This window comes from Hyaena hyaena, unplaced genomic scaffold (assembly GCF_003009895.1).
Source record: "Hyaena hyaena isolate Hyena2069 unplaced genomic scaffold, ASM300989v1 scaffold_11, whole genome shotgun sequence".
NCBI lineage: Eukaryota > Metazoa > Chordata > Mammalia > Carnivora > Hyaenidae > Hyaena > Hyaena hyaena.
The window spans coordinates 1,709,012-1,730,063 of record NW_024080643.1 but is presented as its reverse complement, the minus strand read 5'-3'; the positions used below and the strand labels follow the sequence as shown (position 1 = coordinate 1,730,063).

Below are 21,052 nucleotides of genomic sequence, written 5' to 3'. Positions count from 1 at the left end.
TAACACTTCTCATCTCTCAACACTTTCTTCCCCTTTGGACTCTGTGATAGCACTCTTTGATTGGCTTTCCTCTCTGGCCATCTCTTTTCCATTGCCAAGGCAGGCTCTCCTTCCTCTGGCTGCCTCATGAATTCTAGTATTCTTGTTTAACGTCCATCCCTATTTTTCACGGCTTCTCAAAGTCTTTCCAACATGCTGTGCTACCTTTCTACCCTTATCATCTCTGCAACACTCCAAACGGGACCCCAGCTCCTAGTTTCTCCCAATTCCAGTATATTCCTCGTGCTGCCACAAGAATGATTATTTTTAATGTCAAGTGTTTGTGAAAAGATCTCCATTATTGCCTATTTCCTGCAAGAGAAACCCTAAAACCTCAGCAGGGCCCATTATTTTATCCTCGGCCAACCCTTCCATCTCATTTCATCTTGTCCCACCCACTCCCCCTGAACTCCAACTGCATGGGAATATTCCTCATTGTTTGTATTACAACATGCCCTCTTGCAAATCTCTGCCCTTCCACACTTTCTCTTCCTCAAAAGCCGGTTTTCCCAGTTCCCAGCCACTTCCTCATCCAGCTTCTTTCTCTACAACATTTACATTTATTTACCGTATCTATTCCCCCAGCAAAATAAAAGTATCTCTCAAGTATAGAGAAATGGGAGTCTCTTTGGCTCCCAGAATCAAATGCTCCACAAAAGTGTAATGACTGAACTGTGAGCAATCAACAACGTTAAGATGATTTCTTTTTAAGAGTTTCGGTTTTAGAATTTCTCCTTAGGTGGAAGTAAGTGAAAGGAAAAACATGCAAATGACCCCTTCAAACTCAAATCTCAAGGAAAACAGGGAAGAGCCAGAAGCAGACCCGCAAAGACAAGGAGTGCAGAATATTCAAAATCTGGAACTTCAAGGTTGTTGGGCGATGGCAGTGGATACACAGACAGGACTTTAGCACCGCCCTCTTTAGAAATCCTTCAATGGTGATCAAAGATAAAGCCTCACCCTTAATCCGCACAGGGGCTCTCCTTAATAAATTTGCCTCAATCTATTTACAGCCTCACCTCCCACTACGCCTTACTTTCTGACCTTGAGCCACACAGGCCTCCTTTCCCACTCGTTTTTGCTCAAGCAAATTTGCCAGTAATGTTCTTTCATATAGCTTCCTACCTCAAACAAGTTCACTCTGTGCTTTCAGTATCAGCCCAAGGATGAAGTTCTCCCCATTATATGGTAACAGAATAGGAGTCCATTATATCACATTATATTTGGAAGATAACACAGTATAATGTTATGAAAACGGACTATGGGTCCTTGAGCATATTTAAACTCTTTTGGCCTGCTTTCCTTGACTATAAAATTGAGATACAGTAGTACTTAGTGCTTCATAAGACTGTTGAAGAGATTAAAGGGGATCATGCACGTAAAGCACTTGGAACTGTATTGAGATAAGAGCCCAATACAAGTCGGTAATTACCTGTACTTCATTCGACGTCCCCCTCCCCACCCCAACAATTCCGCTGCTCCTCTGGCCGAGGAACCGCATCAGCCTGATTCGTTTCTTTTTTTTTTTTTTTTTTTTTTAAATATTTTTATTTATTTCTAGGAGAGACAGAGAGAGAGACAGCGTGAGCAGGGGAGGGTCAGAGAGAGAGGGAGACACAGACTCAGAAACAGGCTCCAGGCTCTGAGCTGGCAGTCAGCACAGAGCCCGACGCGGGGCTCGAACCCACGAACCGCGAGATCATGACCTAAGCGAAAGTCGGACGCTTAACCGACTAAGCCACCCAGGCGCCCCAGCCTGATTCGTTTCTATATTCTTAGCCTCGGCACAAGGCTCTGACCACAGCAGACATTCGTGATAGGATTTTAAACACTAAACTGGCAAAGCCACGTGGTCTACTTTTGCCTTTTTCTAGCTGAAACGCTGTGAATTCTTCACTCCACCTGTGCTTCGTCTGCCCTCACGAAAAACGCAGTACCTTCTCGGACGAGGTTTTGCACTAACGAAGGGGAGGCATCCACCAAAGCACCTGGCACATCTTCAAATACTGTACCAACCGTACTTGTTTATTACTAATCTAGCGGAGGTCCGCGTCTTCCCTCCCCTCCGGCACATCTCGTCCCGGCCCCACCCTCCCCCAGCCCACACCCTTACTGCGCCCTTGGCCCCCGGTCCCTCGGGACTTCAGGCGTGGGAGCCCCGGCCCCGCGCGGCTCCCTCCCGGCGCCCCGCGCCTTCCTTCCTTCCTCGCCCGGACGGACGCACTTCCGGCGGATGTGGGGGGGCAACCCCGGAAACGGAAGTGAGCAGCGGGGCCGGCTGACGGTAACGGGGCTGAGAGGCTGCTCACTGGGCAAGTTCAAGATGGTGAGTGAGCCCCCGGACGACCTGAGTTCCCGGCGGGTTCGGGACCCTGGCCCGGCAGGAACAGGCCGCCTCCGCCCAGCTCGTCCCGGGGTGGCGGCGGCGGCGGGAAGATGAGGCCGGCCTCGGGCGCCATGATCTGTCGAGTCACGGGGTTGGGGTTTCGTGGCTGTCGTCCGGGCTGGGCTCCGCGCGGCTCCCGCGAGTGGCGCTTCGGCTTCATCCCCTTCCCTGGGTTCTATTCTCTCGGTCTGCGCCCTCTCATCCCCAAGCCCCCTGCACGACCCGGCCCCTTCTCGTAGTTGGCGCCGAGCTGGCACCTCCGAGAGTGCAGCCTGGGATGCGGCGCTGCGGACCACCCTTCTCGAGAGGGGCGAAGCTTGGGGTCCTAGAGCCCTCGAACTCCCCACCCACCCCTGACCTCGGAACTGCCTTGCGCACCAACCCACAGCGAAAAGTCTCCTTTTTCTCTCTTAGGTTTACAGACAGCTTGTAGTATGCGAGAAGTCGGAGGGGGAAAGAATCAAGGCAGTTGTTCCTCCCTATGTCTTGTTTGTGCATCCCCCCCCCCCCCCCCACCTTTCTCTTATTACTTAAAAGTAGTGGTGCTTGGGAAAGAGTCCTGAATCGCCAAGCCCCCTGACTCTGATGCTCGGCCATCTAGATCTAGAAAGCGTCTGTTGGTAACATTGTTGATTATTGTGGAAATGTTTTATAAACACTCTGAGGTGTAACTGGTGATACTTTTCATGGATGTGTGTTTCTCCTCTGCTTTAGTAGAAACATCGGGTACCAGTCCCGGTGTTGTACAGAAAGAAATTGGGGAAAAAGATAATAATAGAACGCAGGGATCAGAATTCTTTTCTTTGTGCAAAGCAGAAACTTTTGTTTTTCTAATGTTACTTTATAAGAAAGCAACCTGGGAGGAGGAGAGTGTTCCTGGTGGGAAAGTACCAGGAGATGCGTTTGGAAAGGCACAGCCCTGCAACTGTAGTCCTGGAAAGAGTTCAGGTACCTAAAAGGATAAGTAAACGGGGCCAGGGAAGTTGTATGCCTTGGTCATAGTCACATAGTAGGTTAGAGACAGTCCACACTAGATAGATTCCAGGTTCGTTTCCTGGTCAACCTTGACTTGTGTGTTGGGGAGCCTGTTGTGTAGGTCCTTGAGTTCCAGGATAAGGATATTGGACTTTATTTTCCAGATAAAACATTGGTGAATCGATGAAAAGTTTTTTAACAGCTTGGTGGGGAAGATGATACGTTTTAGGAAAACCTTGAAGTGCAGAACTGGAAAATGGAAGCGACTAGAGATAGCAAGACCCAGTAGAGTGCTGTTAAAGTTATCCAGGGGTGAGATCTTGAACTAGGGCAGCAGACTGAAGAAACCCTGGCCAGGATAAAGTACCTGACCAAATAAAATACACAGATAAACAGTCAGCCTAAAACACTGGTTTCTCAGAATAGTTTCTCCTACAGTAGTGTAAGGCTGCATCCCAGATTACCTGTAGCTGTTTTACATTTTTCTGCAGATTTACAGGGATATATAACTTTTGTGTTTTCCCTGTTGTAGCATTTATGGCATTTTATTTGCTTGTTTGATTTATCTTAGACTAAACCCTGGGGAAGGTATTCATGTCAGCATCCTCCAGCATACCTGCTGCATAGTTTAATAAATATTTGGTGATTAAATGTTTTATACTGTAGATGTGTAGGGTGATAATACACCAGAACCAAATGCACTGTGAGTCTCTGTTTTTGTTTGGTTTTGTTTACATTGTGCCCGTTAGATTTATTTTTCATAGGGAGTACCCTCTTACAGAAACCAAATGCTTTCTGAGTGTCCCTTTCTTTAGCTTCTGTGACCACATTCTTCTAGCTATTCTATTCATTCTTAATCCCATTTCCTTGTTCTTCCTTAAGGAACAGTATTCTCCAGGATTCTGTCCTTAGCTTTAACTCATTCTGTGCTAATCATCCCAACTCTTTCCAGTGGAAGTGATGCTGATCATGCCAGAACCTTCAGAGGCTCTCTCAATTTCAGAATAAAACCTGAATTTCTTGGCATGTTCCAGCCTTTTTGTTTTTTCATTTGGCCAGCCTTTCTTTACCTCTGCCTCACTGAGACATGTAGTTAGCTGTCATCTCAGACTACTTGTAGCTTATTCATTTATAGCTCTTTCTCTTACCTGTTTCCTTTTTCCGGGAATGCCTTTCAATATGACAGTATTCAGAGAGCAACTCAGGAATCCTTCCTACTCCCAAATTTGATATTATTTAGTATATCATGTATAATCACCCTGCCATAATGCTTAGGCTCATCATAATTGTCTGGGCGGTGGGCTCTTTGAGAGCAGAGTCTTTATTTTTTTCTGTCTAGTGCATGAACAGGGTTTTTACTTAGATGTTCAGTGTGAGTTTTAAGAACTTTTTTGTATTTAATGAAGTTTTTATTTGTGTTGTAGAATGCCAGAGGACTTGGATCCCAGCTAAAGGACAGTATTCCAGTTACTGAACTTTCAGCAAGTGGACCTTTTGAAAGTCATGATCTTCTTCGAAAAGGGTATATGGGGTAGGAGGGGAGTTGTGACTTTGACGTTGATATAATTCTTTTTCACAGTATTCTTTAAATATTTTGAGAGGCCATAAATACATATTTAATTTGGGACATAGTAACAGGGACATAATAACAGGAGTGGGCTCCCAGGTTAGGGCATCCTTCTAGGAGCTGTCACCCAGTAGCATGCTTTGGTAGGATTCTCCTTTTTGCTACTGCTAACTTGGAAAGCCATTGTCTCCTTATCTTATGATCTAACGGGGTAATAATCCGGGAGACACTGCATTGACTCTGGACTAGGCTGCCTGGGTTTGGATTCTGGCTCTGCTCTTTACTAGAAGAATGACTTCGGGCAGGTCACTTAAGTGCTCTATTTCTCAGTCTTTATCTGTGAAATAGGGCTGTTAATAGTATACATCTTATTTTGAGGAATAAATGAGTAAATACATGAAAAATAGAACAGCACCTGACATTAATAAGCTCTCACAAGTGTTAGCTGTTGTTATTTTTCTTTTCTGCCCTCAGCACACAGTTGGACCCTTGATTTCTTCCGTGTTTCTGTATGTTTAGGTCTCAATTTCTGGTACTTCTTGGCAGGTTACTTTTCTGCGTAATCAAATAAGTAGCATCTACTCTCTATAGACATCTGTGTTTTGAATTTTATGTGTAACTTTAAAGTATTTAGGTCTTACTAGTGTAGAATGTCGTTCTAATGCTGGTGTCTAAGGACAGATGTCGTGCCTCATTATTGTCTTTCCATTTATTTCATAGTGAAAGATGCAGCTTATAGTCTTTGGAATTAGAGATATAATTTGGTTTCTGGTATAGTATAATCAAAGTCGTGAGCTAGTCAGTAACCAAGTTCTGATGATTTGTTATTTATTTATTTTCACATAAAATGCTCCTTTTTCTTCCTAGCTAGACTGTAAGATGGCTGTGAACAGAACCATTTTCAAATTCTACTTCTGGGATAACATTCTGTACGAAGACAGTATCCCATAAATGACTGTTGTGGGATTTCTATGATTCTTTCAGCTTTCAAACCCTGTTTTGGCAGTAAGGATAGTTACCTTTATATGACTAGAATGGTAAGGACCAGTGGTCTGATTCTAGCAGTGTGTGACCTTATACAGCAGGTATTCAGTAAATGTGAAACATATTCAACATGTGCTTAATAAAGATACATTAAAGAGTGAATATGTATGAGACCTAAACAGAAGAGGTGTAGATATTTTATATAGTACAGGAAGCATGTCATCAAATAATAATAGTTTTAAACATTATTAAATTTTTTCTAGATAATAGGGCATCATTTAAACATTGTTTTTTGAAGGGCTCTCCCTAGTAAATTGACCCCCAGTGTCTATAATTGATATGTTTTAAAACAGTTGTCTTTGACTTTTCTCTCTTAACATTATATATCCATTATGTTATAATTCATAGTTATGTGAATTTTAACACATGTATCAATTCCTGTAACCACTGTCACAGTCAGGATACGGACGTGTCATTGTCCCCAGAGCTCCCCGGTGGCATTCTCTTGTAGATAAACATATTCATAGATGCAATTTTAAGTTTTAGGTATTGAATGATTTATAATCTACCTTTTAAATGTTTATTTTCAGTCTTCCTTGTGTGAGAAATGAACTTTTGCCTAGTCATCCTCTTGAATTATCAGAAAAAAATGTAAGTATGTTACTTATGTTTTTACTTTTATTCTCTAGTAGAATAGTTTTAGTAATACTTAACATGGTTTCATTTATTAAGACAATTTTGATGTTGAGCATTTGACCACGAAGAATATGAGGACTTCTTATCAGTGTCCTTGTAGAGTAGGCTTTGAATTATCATTATAATGCTCCATTAAAGCTCCTTTTCTTCATATTTCTTCTGTTGTCTTTTTTATGGACTTTTGTTTTTAATTTTTAATTTTAACTAGGCTCTGCTCCCAGCATGGGACTTGAACTTATGACCCTGAGATTAAGAGTCACATACCCTGCCAGCGGAGCCAGATGTCCCTTTATGGACATTTCTGAAAGCCAGTCCACCTTTCCGTTCCTCTATAATATTCCTCATTTGATGATACTGTTTTCTTTTATATTTTTCCCCTGCCATTTTTGCTATTGATTTCCAAATCCATATTTCAAGCCTCGACCTCTTTCTCAAGCCCTGCATCTCCCAAGTTACTGAGGGACATGTCCTCTTGTGAGGTATAGTAGGCAAACAGATGAATGATCCCTGTTGTTGAGGGGCTGAAAATTTAATGGAGGACAAGCAGTGGATAGGGGCTTTATAAAACGCTGTAGAGGACCAAGATGGAGCAGCTTCTTGTGCATAGGGCTAGTGGGGAAGGCTTTAGAGAGCAGACATTTGAAAAGGTTTAGATCAGTATTAACCAGGTTAATAGATAGAGAAGGGTCACTCCCAGAGAGGGTATCACCTGTACATATGTTCTGAAGACCACTTAAAGGGTTTCTAAATATAAGTTCAGAACAAGAATAAAGAGGTGTCTTGCTACTTCAGAAAGATGGGGTGCAATCTTGTTATTAATAAGATGGGGCCCACTCAGGTCAAGGGAGGTTACAGTCTCACTTTCCTAAGTATTATTTGGAATGTTTTTCACTTTTGAGCAGTACATGTTAAGAGACAAATCTGAGTAAGACGGGCCCCAAAGAAGAGTTTAAAAATTACATAGTTGTTTTGAGACTCAGCTAATATCTGCCACCTCTCTATAGTCTCCTTAATCACTTAGCCCGGTAATGGGAGTCGCTCGAAATTTTCTGGCACTTACTTTCTGTTTAAGTCCTTTAGCACAGGTTGTGTAATTGAACTGTATAGGTTTAAATTCTTGGCACCATACTTAGCAGCTAAGTGAACTTGGGCAAGTTCCTTAATTTCTCTTTAAGTCTTCATTTTCTCGTCTGTAAAATGGAGTTACATACCTTGGCATATGCTGCCTTAAAGTAGCCCTCCATGATTGGGAGTGCTAGTAATGATAGTGATGGAAGATGACCGTCATTATACCAGTGGTTCTGAACTAGGGATGATCTTGCCTCCTCCAGGGGACATTTGACAAGGTCTGTTTGTCACAAAAGAAAAAGGGTCTTTGGTACTGGCATCGATTGGATAGAGGCCAGGGAGGCTGCTAAACATCTTACAATGTACAGGACAGTCTCCATGCACCACAATAAATCATGTAGCCCAAGATGTCAAGGGTTGAGAAGTCCCGATCTGTATGTAATGTCTTCCCAACTAGATTATATAAGCCCCTCCATGGTGGACTGCTTTGCTGTAAGTTGCCACAGAGCTTAATTCTAATTTTGCATGTGGTTGTTAATAATTAAGTATATGTTGACTGATAATTGAAGTTTGACATCATATTACAAAGTTGGGTATATTCATCAAAGTTTATAAAATTGAATTTTTTACGTAAAGCTGTATTTACTTAATTTAGTATTTAATGGAAACCCATCACTGAGACTTTCAGATTATATGCCCATAATGAAACATTGCATGTTTTCTCTAAGGACCATATGTTAAAATTTTGCACTCAAGCTGCAGTAATTAAAAACTGAATATCCTTCAGACTTCATGTATATGGCCCCAGGTTGTGTCTCACTGGGCACTAATCTCTCAGTAGCTATTTGATCAAAATTACTTCCCCCTCACTGCCCCCCGCCATGACCTAAAATCTTATCAAGAGAGTCTAGCGTAATAAAAAATTATCACAGAGGTCACTTTGCCTTACTATAATTGCCTTAACTTACACAGACCTGTGTCGTGGTCTATCTGCACATCATATCCACTACTCTTAAGAGCCGTTTTAGGAAGCTGTATGATTAGAATCCGTGGTCAAGTTGATTTCATTTTGCCTGAAGTACATTAAATTGTAGTGAAAGTTTTTTAGAAGTAATATCAGTGTTTAGTAAAAGTATGACTCCAGGAAAAAAATTGCTTATTAGCACCCAGCGCCACCTGGACAGACTTTAGAATTTTGGGTCCCTACCCCCCAAGGAGTATGTCACTCCAAAGAATGCAGTTTAAACAATGTAGCCTCATTACTTGGATGGTGTAATGGGTCTGATTATTTCTTTCGTGAAATCCTTTGACTTCTATACTTTCATACTTAGAAATTCACTATTTTTTTTACTTGTACATAACGGCTTATGGATCTCAGATTATTATACCCTTCTTTGTTTTACCAGTCTTGTAATTCTAATCAAAAACACTGAAATGTTTCATAAATGTATTTTTGCAACGTGAAAAACATTCTTTAACTTCTCAGTTTTGTGAATCCAAATTTTAGGGGTAATTTTACATTGGTGAAGTACCGTGTACCTGCATGCTGGATAAAACAGAGACCTACATATTCTAAAATTTATTGAGGAAATTGATAAAAGTACTTTGTGTTTATTTCAGTTATGGATATTAAAATGTTTTACCTAAGGGTTGCATTCTACATGTATTGATGTTTTGAAAGGAGAATGTTGAATGTAACATTTAAAATTACATTGCTGTCCTTTGTAGTTCCAGCTCAACCAAGATAAAATGAATTTTTCCACACTGAGAAACATCCAGGGTCTGTTTGCTCCACTCAAATTACAGATGGAATTCAAGGCAGTGCAGCAGGTGAGTTTGTGGACGTCAGGACACCTTCCACATGGGTGTTGCGATGGATTGGAAGGACTTTTCTCCAGTAGTAGCCCTATAAACCTTACCTTCTCTTCTCTACCGCCTGTTCTGCTTTGTCCCCTTTTGGGGTATGACCCTGATTCCTACTTTATACAGAGAAACGAAGACGTTAAGTGGAAGACTTCAAATTAAGAGCTTAGTGCCAAAACTAACCTGCATCTGCTTTCATGTTTTTCTTTTTGGAGGGTTATGTTGAAATGGAAATGCCTCTGGGAGCATCCACGGGGTGGGATGTAGCAGGCAGGACACCTGCTGCCCGGGAATAAGCTCTTCAGAAAAGTCCTTCCAGGTGTAAGAACTGTCCTTGACCTGTGCCCTAGGTTCTGGGCTCTCGCGCTCCGTCAGAGAAATCCCTTTCTGTGGATCCTTTCTCCACCTGATGTCTTCATCCTCTCCATCTACTTGCTCAGACTCATCAGCAGTGTTTATGTGCATTCCAACCTTTTTTGTCTTTTAAAACAAACCAAAAATTGTATCCGTCCCTTTATAGCAACTTCTCTCTCACTGAATGTGCTTTTGCCGGGTCAGTGTCGTAGAGGTGCTTCTATTTGCTCTGTGTGTGCCTTTACCTCCTGTTCACTGCACCCACTGTTTCCTGGCTTCCGTCACCAGTGAAGCTTCTCCTGAGCAGCGGTGACGTCCGTATGCCCTCCTTTTGCTTGGCTTCCCTGTGGCGCATGATACCAGTGACTCCTTCCTTCTTCCCTCGGCTTTTAGGACACCGCACTTTCCTGATACCCTTCCTCTCTGAATTGCGTTCTCCAGTATTTCTGCAGAGGTTCCTTTTGCTTTTTTCTGCGTCTTGAAATACCAGGTTTGTTAGTTCCCGTCTCTAGTTGTCTTCTTATCTTATTATTTCCTACTTATTCCTGTGACTTTAGGTATCATCTATACGGTGATGACTCCCAAGTTTTAATTCTCACGAGCTGTAAACCCATAGGCTTCCCACTTGTAAGTCCCACGGGCACTTCCCATTTGTCATGTGTAAGTACAGAAGAGCGCCTTACCTGCACACACCCTATAGCACGTAGGAGTGGGTTGCTGCCTTGGTTATCTCAACCAGCACCTCGTCCCCGCCCCCCACCCACCTCCCACCATCCAGTCAGTCGCAGTCCTCACCGTCGCTGCTGCATTGGTTTTGATCCCCTACTGTGCTTCGACACCCACCCCTGCTGCCCTCCAGTCTGTGGTACGTGCTGTAGCCACCGTAATTTTTGTAAGATACACATTAGATCACGGCTCTCCCTCCCTTTGCCCTCAGAATAAAACTCTGACTTGAATGTGGCTGTGGTCCTGAACTCGCCTCTCCTAGTTCTCCAGCCTCCTTCGTAGCCTCCTGGAACTACTTGCCACGTCCTAATTTTTCTCTCTCGCCTTTTGGCTTTTGCATGTGTTCTTCCTGCTGTGTCTTTTTCAGTAAATTCAATCAGTGCCATCGACTGTGTTGGCCAAATCATCCTGGAAGCTGTTTTAGAGCTTTTCTCCAAGGATCAAGCTCTGAAAGAGCATGTGTAGCTCTATCAGTAACGTGGATGTGAATCTTGGCTCCACTGTCTACTACTCTTAAGAACTTATATGAGTTGGAGACCTTTCTGAGCTGTAGATCATTTGTTTTTAATGCGAAACGGAGTTAACAGTAACAACACTGTCGGGCTCTTAGGGTAACTCTGAAGATTAAATGTAACATATGTTTGGCACAGAATTGTTAGTTTCCCTTTTATTTTCCTACTACTCAGATTCCAGCTACATATTGCTCATATTTTGGGCCTAAACTTTTAATCCCATTTAATCCAAAAATCCTTGTCCAGAATTCTGTCCCCACCCCCACCCCCCCGCCGCGCCTTTTCCCCTCATCCCTGTGCTGTGCTGTGGCAGTCTTGGATATCACGATCTGTAACAGCCGCCTGCTCATCACTGCTTGGGGTGTTTTCTCAGGACTGTCTGGTCAGACTACGTACAGGCCCTATACGTTCTGATTTAACTTACGAGCTCCATTTTTGTCTCTTCCTCTAGCTTCCCTACTTTCCTTTAAAAAACAAAAATGAAGAAAAACTTACACATACACACACACACACACGCCTATTTTTTTCCGTAGGTTTGTGAACTGAGAGAAATTTTTTCATCCTAAATTCTATAAGCCATTAGTAATTAAAAATATTTTTAGTCTGGTTATATTTTCTTGTGGAAGATCTTAACAATGCCCTTAGATTTCAGAGTCATGATTACTTTAAAATAGTATTATAGTCATTGATCATCATTTTTGGTATTCTTTTGTCAATATCCAGAATAATCTTACAAATAACAGAGAACACAAAAGTTGAAAATTTGGTTTGCTTATATAAGTTTATCAAATACCAAGTATGTGCCAGTGACTCTACTATATACATACTTACACCACATCGTTCAGCGAGTTTGAAAGGAAGGTGGCAGGGGCGCCTGGGTGGCTTAGTCGGTTGAGCGTCCGACTTTTGCTTAGGTCATGATCTCACGGTTCGTGGGTTCGAGCCCCGCGTCGGGCTCTGTGCTGACTGCCAGCTCAGAGCCTGGAGCCTGTTTCAGTCTGTGACTCCCTCTGTCTCTGACCCTCCCCTGCTCACGCTGTCTCTCTCTCTCTCCTAGAAATAAATAAAAAATAATAAATAAATAAAAATAAAAAAAAATTGAAAGGAAGGTGGCATTAGCCTGTTTCACAGATGAGGAAACCAAGGGTGAGACAGATCAGGTCCTCATACAAAGCCATAGTATCGGTAAGGACAAAAACAGTTTGAATCCAGAGATCTCTGGCTCTACAGCCCATGCTTTCTCTGCTATACTTACAAACCGGGATGCGATATATAATACTATACTTGAAGGGGCCCTGGGTGACTCAGTCGGTTAAGCATTCGACTCTTGATTTCAGGTCAGGTCATGATTTCGTGGTTTGTGAGTTCAAGCCCTGTGTCAGGCTCTGTGCTATAGCTTGGGATTCTCACTCTCCCTCTCTCCCTGTCCTTCTTCTGCTCTCTCTCTCAAAATAAATCAATAAACGATTTTTGAAAAAGTTAAAAAAAATACAATACTTGAAAAAGGTAGATGCTGCTATTTCAGAATGGTATTCTGGTATTTATTTGTTTGTTTTGTTTTAAATTTCATTTATTTATTTTGAGAGAGAGAGTGACAAAGGGAGGGAGAGAGAATCCCAAACAGGCTCTGCACTGCCAGTACGGAGCCCGATGCGGGGCTTGAACTCATGAACCGTGAGACTGACCTGATCCAAATTCCAGAGCTGAATGCTTAAATGACTCAGCTATTCTGGTGCTGAGTGCTGGGTTTCTTAAAGGCCCCACAAGTGACTTTGATCTTCCTTTCTGGTGACCAGTACTGTTTTAATGGGCTGTAACTTGCAGTGTGAAACAACATACAAAGTGAAGCCATCAGTTTACTAAGTAGAGTAATGCTCTTATTGAGTTGGAATTTGATCATCCCACCTTTACTTGGAACTAAGTTATGGCGATAGGCTCTGGGATTTTTGCATGTCATCACGTGTGTGCTGTCGTTTTCTTGGGACAGAGGCAAAGGCCCAAAATATGTGCAAATCTGATGGAATTATTGTTAATAAAAACTCTAATTTTTAGGGTCTTTACATATTTTGAGTAAAGTTTTGAGGAATTAAAAAAAAATTGGTTTGGGTCTAAGATATGAATTGTTGCCCCTCCCCTCCCCCCACCCCCACTGGTTAAACTGTCTAGTTTTGTGAATTTTACAGATAATGAAGAGCAAGAAGTTAGATTATTTATTGTTTTTCCCCCCTTTGGTTTTCTCTAATCTTGCCCTTTCATATTTTTCCTAAAGGTTCAGCGTCTTCCATTTCTTCCAAGCTCAAACCTTTCACTGGATATTTTGAGGGGTAATGATGAGACTATTGGATTTGAAGATATTCTTAATGGTAAGTGTCATTCAGCACCTTTTATGGAGCGCTGATAACGTACAGGCAGCAGTAGCCCGCAAAGCCGCAGCACCCTCATCCGTATGGAGCTCACAGCTCCTTGGATTCACTTGGGTTTATTCCTTGCACTAAGACAAAATTTAATGGTAATAACTATTCTTTAACTGATTTTAAAGGTGAAAGTTACTTGTGGAGTTCCAGGGTGATAGCTCTTATCAGTGAACTAAAGTCTTTCATTCCATGCCCTGCAGATACAGCCTGATGTGTGAGTCTCATATAATATTGTCAGGGTAGCTTAAACAAGGATTGTTGTTGCAGTTTTTAAAATATTTGTGGGATGTGACTAGTTTTTTTATCTTAATTTTTTTTTGTTTATTTTTTTAAATATTTTTATTTATTTCTAGGAGAGAGAGAGAGAGAGAGACAGCATGAGCAGGGGAGGATCAGAGAGAGAGGGAGATACAGACTCTGAAATAGGCTCCAGGCTCCGAGCTGGCAGTCAGCACAGAACCCAACGCGGGGCTCGAACCCACGAACCGCGAGATCATGACCTAAGCGAAAGTCGGACGCTTAACTGACTAAGCCACCCAGGCGCCCCGGGATGTGACTAGTTTTTAAAATATCTAGGAAAAATAAGAAAAGTTTTCTTTAAAACTTGCCTCCCACCCCCAAAAAATTTTTTTGCTACTATAGGTGGTGAATGGGAAAGAAGAAACTGTCATTTTTAACAAAATCCCTTGGGGATAATATTATCTATGAGATAAGTGACTTTCAAGTAAGAACAATACATGCAGCATCCTGTGGTTTTTCTGGTTCTGAGGAAGACAAGTATAATTCTGTCTAGTGCTGCTTCTGCTCGTTTTGCCTCTAGTTCAGGAGAAACAGAAAAACCCAACAGGATTAAATTATATTAGTTTTGCTTGGCTGCTGATGTCCGGTAAGGAAATGCTATGGGTACAGCAGAAGTCTAGGGAGCCTGCGCTTTGAGAATCTTTCCTGAGGGAACTTTCTGAATGCAGGAAAACCTGGTATTCCTAAGCTTTTTACATTGAACTTATACCTCATTTTAAATTAGCAAGGTGATAGTTCATGTCTGCGTATTTTTATCTTTAAATTAGTTATAAGAAGGGCCGCCTGGGTGGCTTAGTCGGTTATGCGTCCGACTTTCGCTTTGGTCATGATCTCTCGGTTTGTGGGTTTTAGCCCCGCGTTGGGCTCTGTGCTGACTGCCAGCTCAGAGCCTGGAGCCTGTTTCAGAGTCTGTGTCTCCCTCTCTCTCTAACCCTCCCCTGTTCACGCTGTCTCTCTCTCTCTCCTAGAAATAAATTAAAAAAAAAAAAATCTAATTAAATTAGTTATAAGAACACGTTCACTTAAAAATCACCTGCTGTAATTTTGTGTCAAGAAAGTGAGAGATGCTTGTTAAGCATTTACTCAGTTAAATATTTATTATGTGTCAGGCACTGGGTTAGGCTCTGAATATACAATGGTAAAAAAATAAACTGCTTTCTCTGGGGGGGGGAGGTAAACGTTAAACAGATTAACACAGACATAGAATTACAAATTATGATCAATTCTAGGAATAAAAAGGGATGGGGTGTAGTCTCTTGTTGAATAGGAGAGAGGCATTTTTGGGAACATGACGCATAACTTGATTCCTAAAAGACGTACGGAATAGTCGATGAGGCAGAGGGAAGACTGTTTCAGGCAGCAGAAGCAGTGCGCGCAGGGCCTGTAGCCCGAGAGGAGAGCTGAGGCGCTCTGAACGGAGTAAGCCGTCCCGTCTGCAAGCTGGCACGGTGGCCTGTGGGGCTTCCTGGGTCCTGGCAGAAGACAAGCCTCCTGGAGACAACAGTTGATTACGAGGAGCAGTAGGGGTAGCTGCAGTGCCAGCCTTCTGGCGCTTCCCTGAGCCCCAGCTCCCACAGAGCAGCAGGAAGAGGGCCGGGCCACGCTGCGTGTACATACGGCGTGTTTTGTTTCAGGTAGAGGAGCCCCAGGTAAGGGCGCAGGCCTTCCTGTTCTGTGCTGCAGAGGAGACACCGTCTTTGTCTTCCGAGGCTGTTCACCTCGTGGAAACAGCTGTGGAAGGAGAAGCTGGCACGAAGGCAGGCGGTGTGCCCAGGACTTAGGGAAGCGTGAGAGACCCAGAGGGAGTTGTCTCCCGACACGCAGAGGAGTGTGTTAAGGGGACCCATGTGGCGGGACGGTTTTGAGTTTCGTGTTGGAAGTGCTGAAGTTTTGCTTGCTCATCAGGGAGGTGGTTGGCCAAGAAAAATCTGCACGTTTTACAGGGAACGGAAGGGAAGATGAGGAGGGCAGTAGTAAAGTCAAATAGGACTTCAGTGCTGGAAGGGGACTTGTGTGTACTCTAGTTCCCTCCCTTACGGTGGCTAAACCCCTGATGGAGAGGCGCAGTCCTCCCTCGCGGCCCCACAGCAGGCTGGCAGCAGAGCAGGCGCCGGAGCCGCAGGCCGTCGCCTGGCTCACGTGCTGTGCTGTTTCCTGGTGGGAGTGACTGACTTAATATAAAGTCAGAGCGTAAAGCAGTTGAACACGAAGTTGTCATTATACAAATTAATGTATTCTTCATTTAACAATTTAAAACATCACAGCTGAAACTCAAGTCCTCCATGATTACCCATTTCTCTTTTGTTCTTCATTTACTTGCTATTTTTATTTAGTGTATTCCCTTCCAGACTTTTTTCTGTATGTCTTCATACAAATATACATAATCAGAAATACTTAGCATTGCTTATGTGTGTTTGTTCTTTAAACAGAACATATATACTGTGTGTCTCTTAGAGTATGCATGATACATCAGTGCATTCATTGATGGGTGTTTATCTTTTTTCGCTTATTAACATGACAGCGTGCTATAGGCAAACATCTTTGCCTATCCTTTGTAGTCATGTGGAGGCATTGTTTTAGAAGTTTGGATTTTGAATGCCTGTTACGTACAGCAGTTCACTCTGGTATTAATAATTACAGCCGGCAGGGTCAGTTGTTGTTAAGGCTGCTTTGTGGTGTGATGAGTGCAGAGAGTATATAGTTGACGGAACTATGTGACGCCGTCATCTCTAGTCTCTCAGGAGATGCAGCGAGGAAGCATCCAGATCTGTAATCATCATTTTAATGTGGGGAGTTATTTATTTTTACAAACTTGACTTCACAGTTTAGTTCATTGGGTTTTTTTTTTTATCCTGTTTGTGGAGTAGGGAACAGAAATGGGAAAAGGCTTGGTTTTTTTGAAATTTACTGTTAGTATTAATTTTAAAAGCTCCTTTAGGTGTATTATACAGTTAAAGTAAGTCTTTTGTCTGACTCATCTCTAAAAATGAGTGAAGATTTTAAAGACTTTCTTGGTCTAGAATTGATTTATGTTTGTGTGTGTAAGAGAATACAAAACAATAGAAATAAAACGTTTCTGCAAACTAGATTAGGAGACTGCTCAATCCCTTAATTAGAGGTTGCTTCTGGGAAGCCTCTGGGAAACTTAAGAGCTTTGAAAAAGGAGAAGGTTTTCAATCTGTTGTTGTTTTGTTTTGTTTTTGTGTTTTACGATCAACTGTATTGAGGTCTAATTGACACACAGTAGAATGCTCTCATAGAAGTGTGCATCCTTGCCGTGTAAGTGTCCCCCAGTCAAGATACAGAATGTTGATCCCCCAGAAAGTTTGCTTGGTCCCTTTGCAGTCAGTCCCTCACCTTGGGCCCCAGGCAACCCCTGGTCTGTTTCTTTCACGGTAGTTTCTCCTGTTCTAGATTTTCATGTGAGTGGAATCATTGAATTTATCTTTTTTTTGTAGAATGTTTAATATGTTTGTTTTTGTTTGTTTTCAGACCCGTCACAAAGTGAACTAATGGGAGAACCACACTTGATGGTGGAATACAAACTGGGTTTACTGTAATCTGTTGTGCTGTTCGTGGAAGTAGAGGGGCTGCATTGTGTTTACAGTCATCTTTTTACTGTAATTTGATGTACACAACATTAAAGTACTGACACGTGAGAATTCTTGCCTAAATAGTATCTGTGATCATTTGAAATGATTTGGGTCTTTGGGTTATTGCCGTGTGACAGTGGAAAGCACTAAAGGGAGGTGATTTTAAAACTCCCAATTTATATGAAAACAACCTTCTATATCTTTATAAAATTGTTGCTAATGAGTATTTTAAAACTGTCTACATGTCTACAGTGAAGCCTATTGTTGGATATTCTGTAAATTTAGTTTTGAAATCATTATCAGCAGTTGAGTCTGCAGCCTTCACAGTAATGTCTTTCAGAATAAACATCTGTAATTGATTTTAGTGGCAACCACTTCAAATTAAGTACAGAACAAGGTATTTATATTTTACCTTGTTTCAGTATAGCTCATTAATATTCAGAAGAAAAATATTGGCTGTGTTAATGCTATTTTAGAATTATAGCTCTTCTTTGATTCTTTGAGGTTGAAAAGTAAGTTCAAAGGTTTTGATTTTGTTTTTGTCTTTAAAGTGAAAAGGTGAATAATGCAACCAGGATATGTTGATTGAACTGTTGGTACTGCATAGGTTTATGTATCACAAGATGCTTAAATTGAAAAATAATTAGCATGTTCAAATACACACGCACTATGTATCCATGAACACATCCCATAATAATTTATTTAAAAATAAACCTTCGCTTTGGTTGTTCTTCCTTATGAGATATTCTTTATGAACCTGGTATACAAAAATTAAAGAATTTTAGATTTAATTAGTAAATGGGTCATATTTCACTTATAAAAAGTATATTTTGATAACAAAAGTGTACTGAACAAAGATGATTTAAAACTTCTAATTTATATTGAAATCATAGTCTTTCTGTGTCATAAAAAAAGTTCTTACTGAACATTGTAAAACTGCTTACAGTTTTGCTGTAAGGGAGTTTGCTCCCTGCAACCCTAAATCATTTGGTTCAATGTCACTTAGTGTCAGGAATGACAAACCTTGAAGTAAACCATATGACACATTTTTTAAAATTGTTCTTGGGCGCCTGGGTGGCTTAGTTCAGTGTCTGACTTCAGCTCAGGTCATGATCTCACGGTTCATGAGTTCGAGCCCCACATTGGGCTGGCTGCTGTCAACATGAAACCCACTTTACATCCTCTGTCCCCTCTCACTCTATCCTCCCCTGCTTGTGTGCTCTGTCTCAAAAGTAATAAATAAACATTTAAAAAAAACCCATCTCTAAAATTGCTCCTGACTATTGAGATTAGGTTTAGAAACACCTTTGCCACTTAAATTATGAGGAAATAGAGAATGAAGGTTCACTAAGTGTTTCTAGATATATTCTCTTTCAACTAAGAAAATGGGAAATTTCTTCTGTACCAGAATTCTAGGAACAATAGAATTCCTTCCTGACCAGTAGAGGGTACTATGAAATTAATGAGAATAGTTTAAATGGAAAGCTGATGCTTTAAACAAATAGGAATACTTTCTGAAGGTCTTTTTGCTGGTCTCTCTCTCCTTTTCCTCTCTTGCCTTCTTTGTCAATACCAGTGATCCTGATTGCTGGATGCACAAAAAATCACCTGGGAATCTTGTGAAGGAATTTTGGTATTGGGTCTGAATCTCAGAAATTCCAGTAGGATCAGAATGGATCCTAGGAAGTGTACTTGTGAAAAGCTCTTCAGGCTTGAGAACCTTTGATTTGTATGCTTGCTTTCCTCTATGCTCGCTTTTGCTTTTGTATTCGCGTTAGTCCTTAGCATCGGTTAATTTTTCTGGCATACCTCACTGCTGAAAAGCTTGCCGTTTCTTAATTCCTGCAATCTATACTATGTGCTTGGAGGTGAATTATTTGGGTTCCTTCATTAAGAGTCCATTGCAGGGCTGTCTGAGTTCCTTGTCTAGGTGTCCAACTCTAATTAGGCATTTTTTCCTTCAGAGGCTGTGACTTAACTGAAGAATTATTTTAGTATTTTCCTTGTCCCTGTTTTGCTTGTGAACTACCTTTGGGTTCAAGAGGAACTTCATAGGTTGGTGGCTAATTGAAATTCATTTTATCAACATCGAAATGATAAAATTCACAGTAAAAGATATAACGAGGTGCAATCTAATTCGTTATTAAGCCTTTCAGTATATATGAGGATAAAGGCATTTGTGGGTTTTACTGTCTGGAAGTGTTGGGGAGGTTGGCATAAAAGTAAGCACTATTTGGCATACATGCATGGTGGCCCTTTCGCTAGACACACCTCCTCACTCCTACCCGCTGTACAAAATGTAGCTGGTAGTGTACCGGCTTTCGTTAATCTTGCCCTTTGCAGCGTTACCCTCTTTCAGGAGTACACACAGCCAGTGTCTAACCCAGTGCTCGCCTGAATCTCGTTACTCCTTTAAATGCAGACATTCAAGAACGTAAAAGATGATCTGAACAAGTAGATGATGAAATTTTGAAGAACAGACTGTCTTGTGTATCATCTTCCACTGAAATTTACCATTGGTTAAGTTTGTTTTTTTTATCAGAAACCTAAAATCTATATATTAACTAAATTTTGACTTGCTATTTGATTAAAGCAAAACTAAAAATGTGACACTTGGACCTGTTTAGCTCATGATGTCAAAACTGAAATTTAGATTCCTTCATGTACAGTGAATGTTTAAGACCGTATATTTTTTATTTGTTTTATTATAGATCCTTCTATTAAAGAATAAGAATATACTGTTAGTTTTTGAATTGAATTTCAGCAGGTTTTTTTCTGATTGAAAATGTTTAATATGTTTTTTTTCCTGTGTTTTATTTTTATTTGAGAGAGGGAGACGGAGAGCACAAGCAGGGGAGGGGCGGGGAGACAGACACAGAATCTGAAGCAGGCTCCAGGCTCTGAGCTGTCAGCACAGAGCCCAGTGAAGGGCTCGAACTCACGAGCAGCCTACATCGCAGACTTAACCGACCGAGCCACCCAGGCGCCCCTCTTTGAAAGATGAGTCAAGTTTAGAAAATTTAGAGTTTGCTTCCAGATCTCGAATTTTTTTCTGGAGCCAGTAGACATGCTTTGCCAGCTGTACTTTGTCTTTTTGCTTCTCTTTAGTGTCTTGAACTACTGGAGGTAGGGAAAAGCTATGCTGTTCATCTCTGGGACAAGATAGACGTCACAGAGGGTATGGCTTTGGGTCAGTGAAGGAGCGGGCGAAATTCTGCTTCAACTTCACCTAGGCTGCTCTGCTTTTGGAGAGATGGACTTTTAACCCAAGACTTGGACCACTCTTTTTATTTGTTTTCTGTATTACATAGAGATCTTAGAAAACATAAGTTACATTTTCACCAACTTTTTATTTTGAAAACTTTCAATCTTAGATAAAGACTGAACAAACAATACAAAGAACACCTTGCGTAACCTTCATGTAGATTCGCCAGTTACCAGATTGCCTTATTTTCTCCTGTGTAGATTCAGGAGAAATGTTTTTGGCAAGAAGTCTATCAAGGTTGTGCTGTGTACTTCCTCACTACCTTCCACCAGGAGCCTCAAAATGTTAGGTTGCCTCATTTATTGGTGAT

At 41.5% G+C, this 21,052-nt stretch overlaps 1 protein-coding gene across 2 annotated transcripts; it reads left to right on the top strand.

Moving 5' to 3' along the window:
- Positions 1 to 2,105: 2,105 nt before the first annotated feature.
- Positions 2,106 to 18,210, top strand: LOC120247549 (proteasome maturation protein). Of its 2 annotated transcripts, XM_039255506.1 has the most exons (7): positions 2,384 to 2,516; positions 3,274 to 3,373; positions 4,825 to 4,922; positions 6,542 to 6,602; positions 9,444 to 9,545; positions 13,440 to 13,533; positions 17,377 to 18,210. In XM_039255506.1, exons 1-7 carry the CDS (start codon positions 2,476 to 2,478, stop codon positions 17,442 to 17,444), a joined length of 564 nt encoding a protein of 187 aa, XP_039111437.1. In that variant the 5' UTR covers positions 2,384 to 2,475; the 3' UTR covers positions 17,445 to 18,210. The 2 variants fall into 2 exon arrangements, with proteins under 2 accessions (XP_039111447.1, XP_039111437.1); XM_039255516.1 differs by lacking the exons at positions 2,384 to 2,516; positions 3,274 to 3,373 and adding an exon at positions 2,106 to 2,365.
- The last annotated feature ends 2,842 nt before the right edge of the window (positions 18,211 to 21,052 follow it).

Excerpts from the sequence above, each read along its gene's own strand:
- LOC120247549 (XM_039255506.1), top strand. The coding sequence starts at position 2,476 with ATGAGGCCGGCCTCGGGCGCCATGATCTGTCGAGTCACGGG. Across the intron at positions 3,374-4,824 it reads TAGTCCTGGAAAGAGTTCAG|AATGCCAGAGGACTTGGATC; the intron begins GTACCTAAAAGG and ends TTTGTGTTGTAG. Across the intron at positions 4,923-6,541 it reads CATGATCTTCTTCGAAAAGG|TCTTCCTTGTGTGAGAAATG; the intron begins GTATATGGGGTA and ends GTTTATTTTCAG.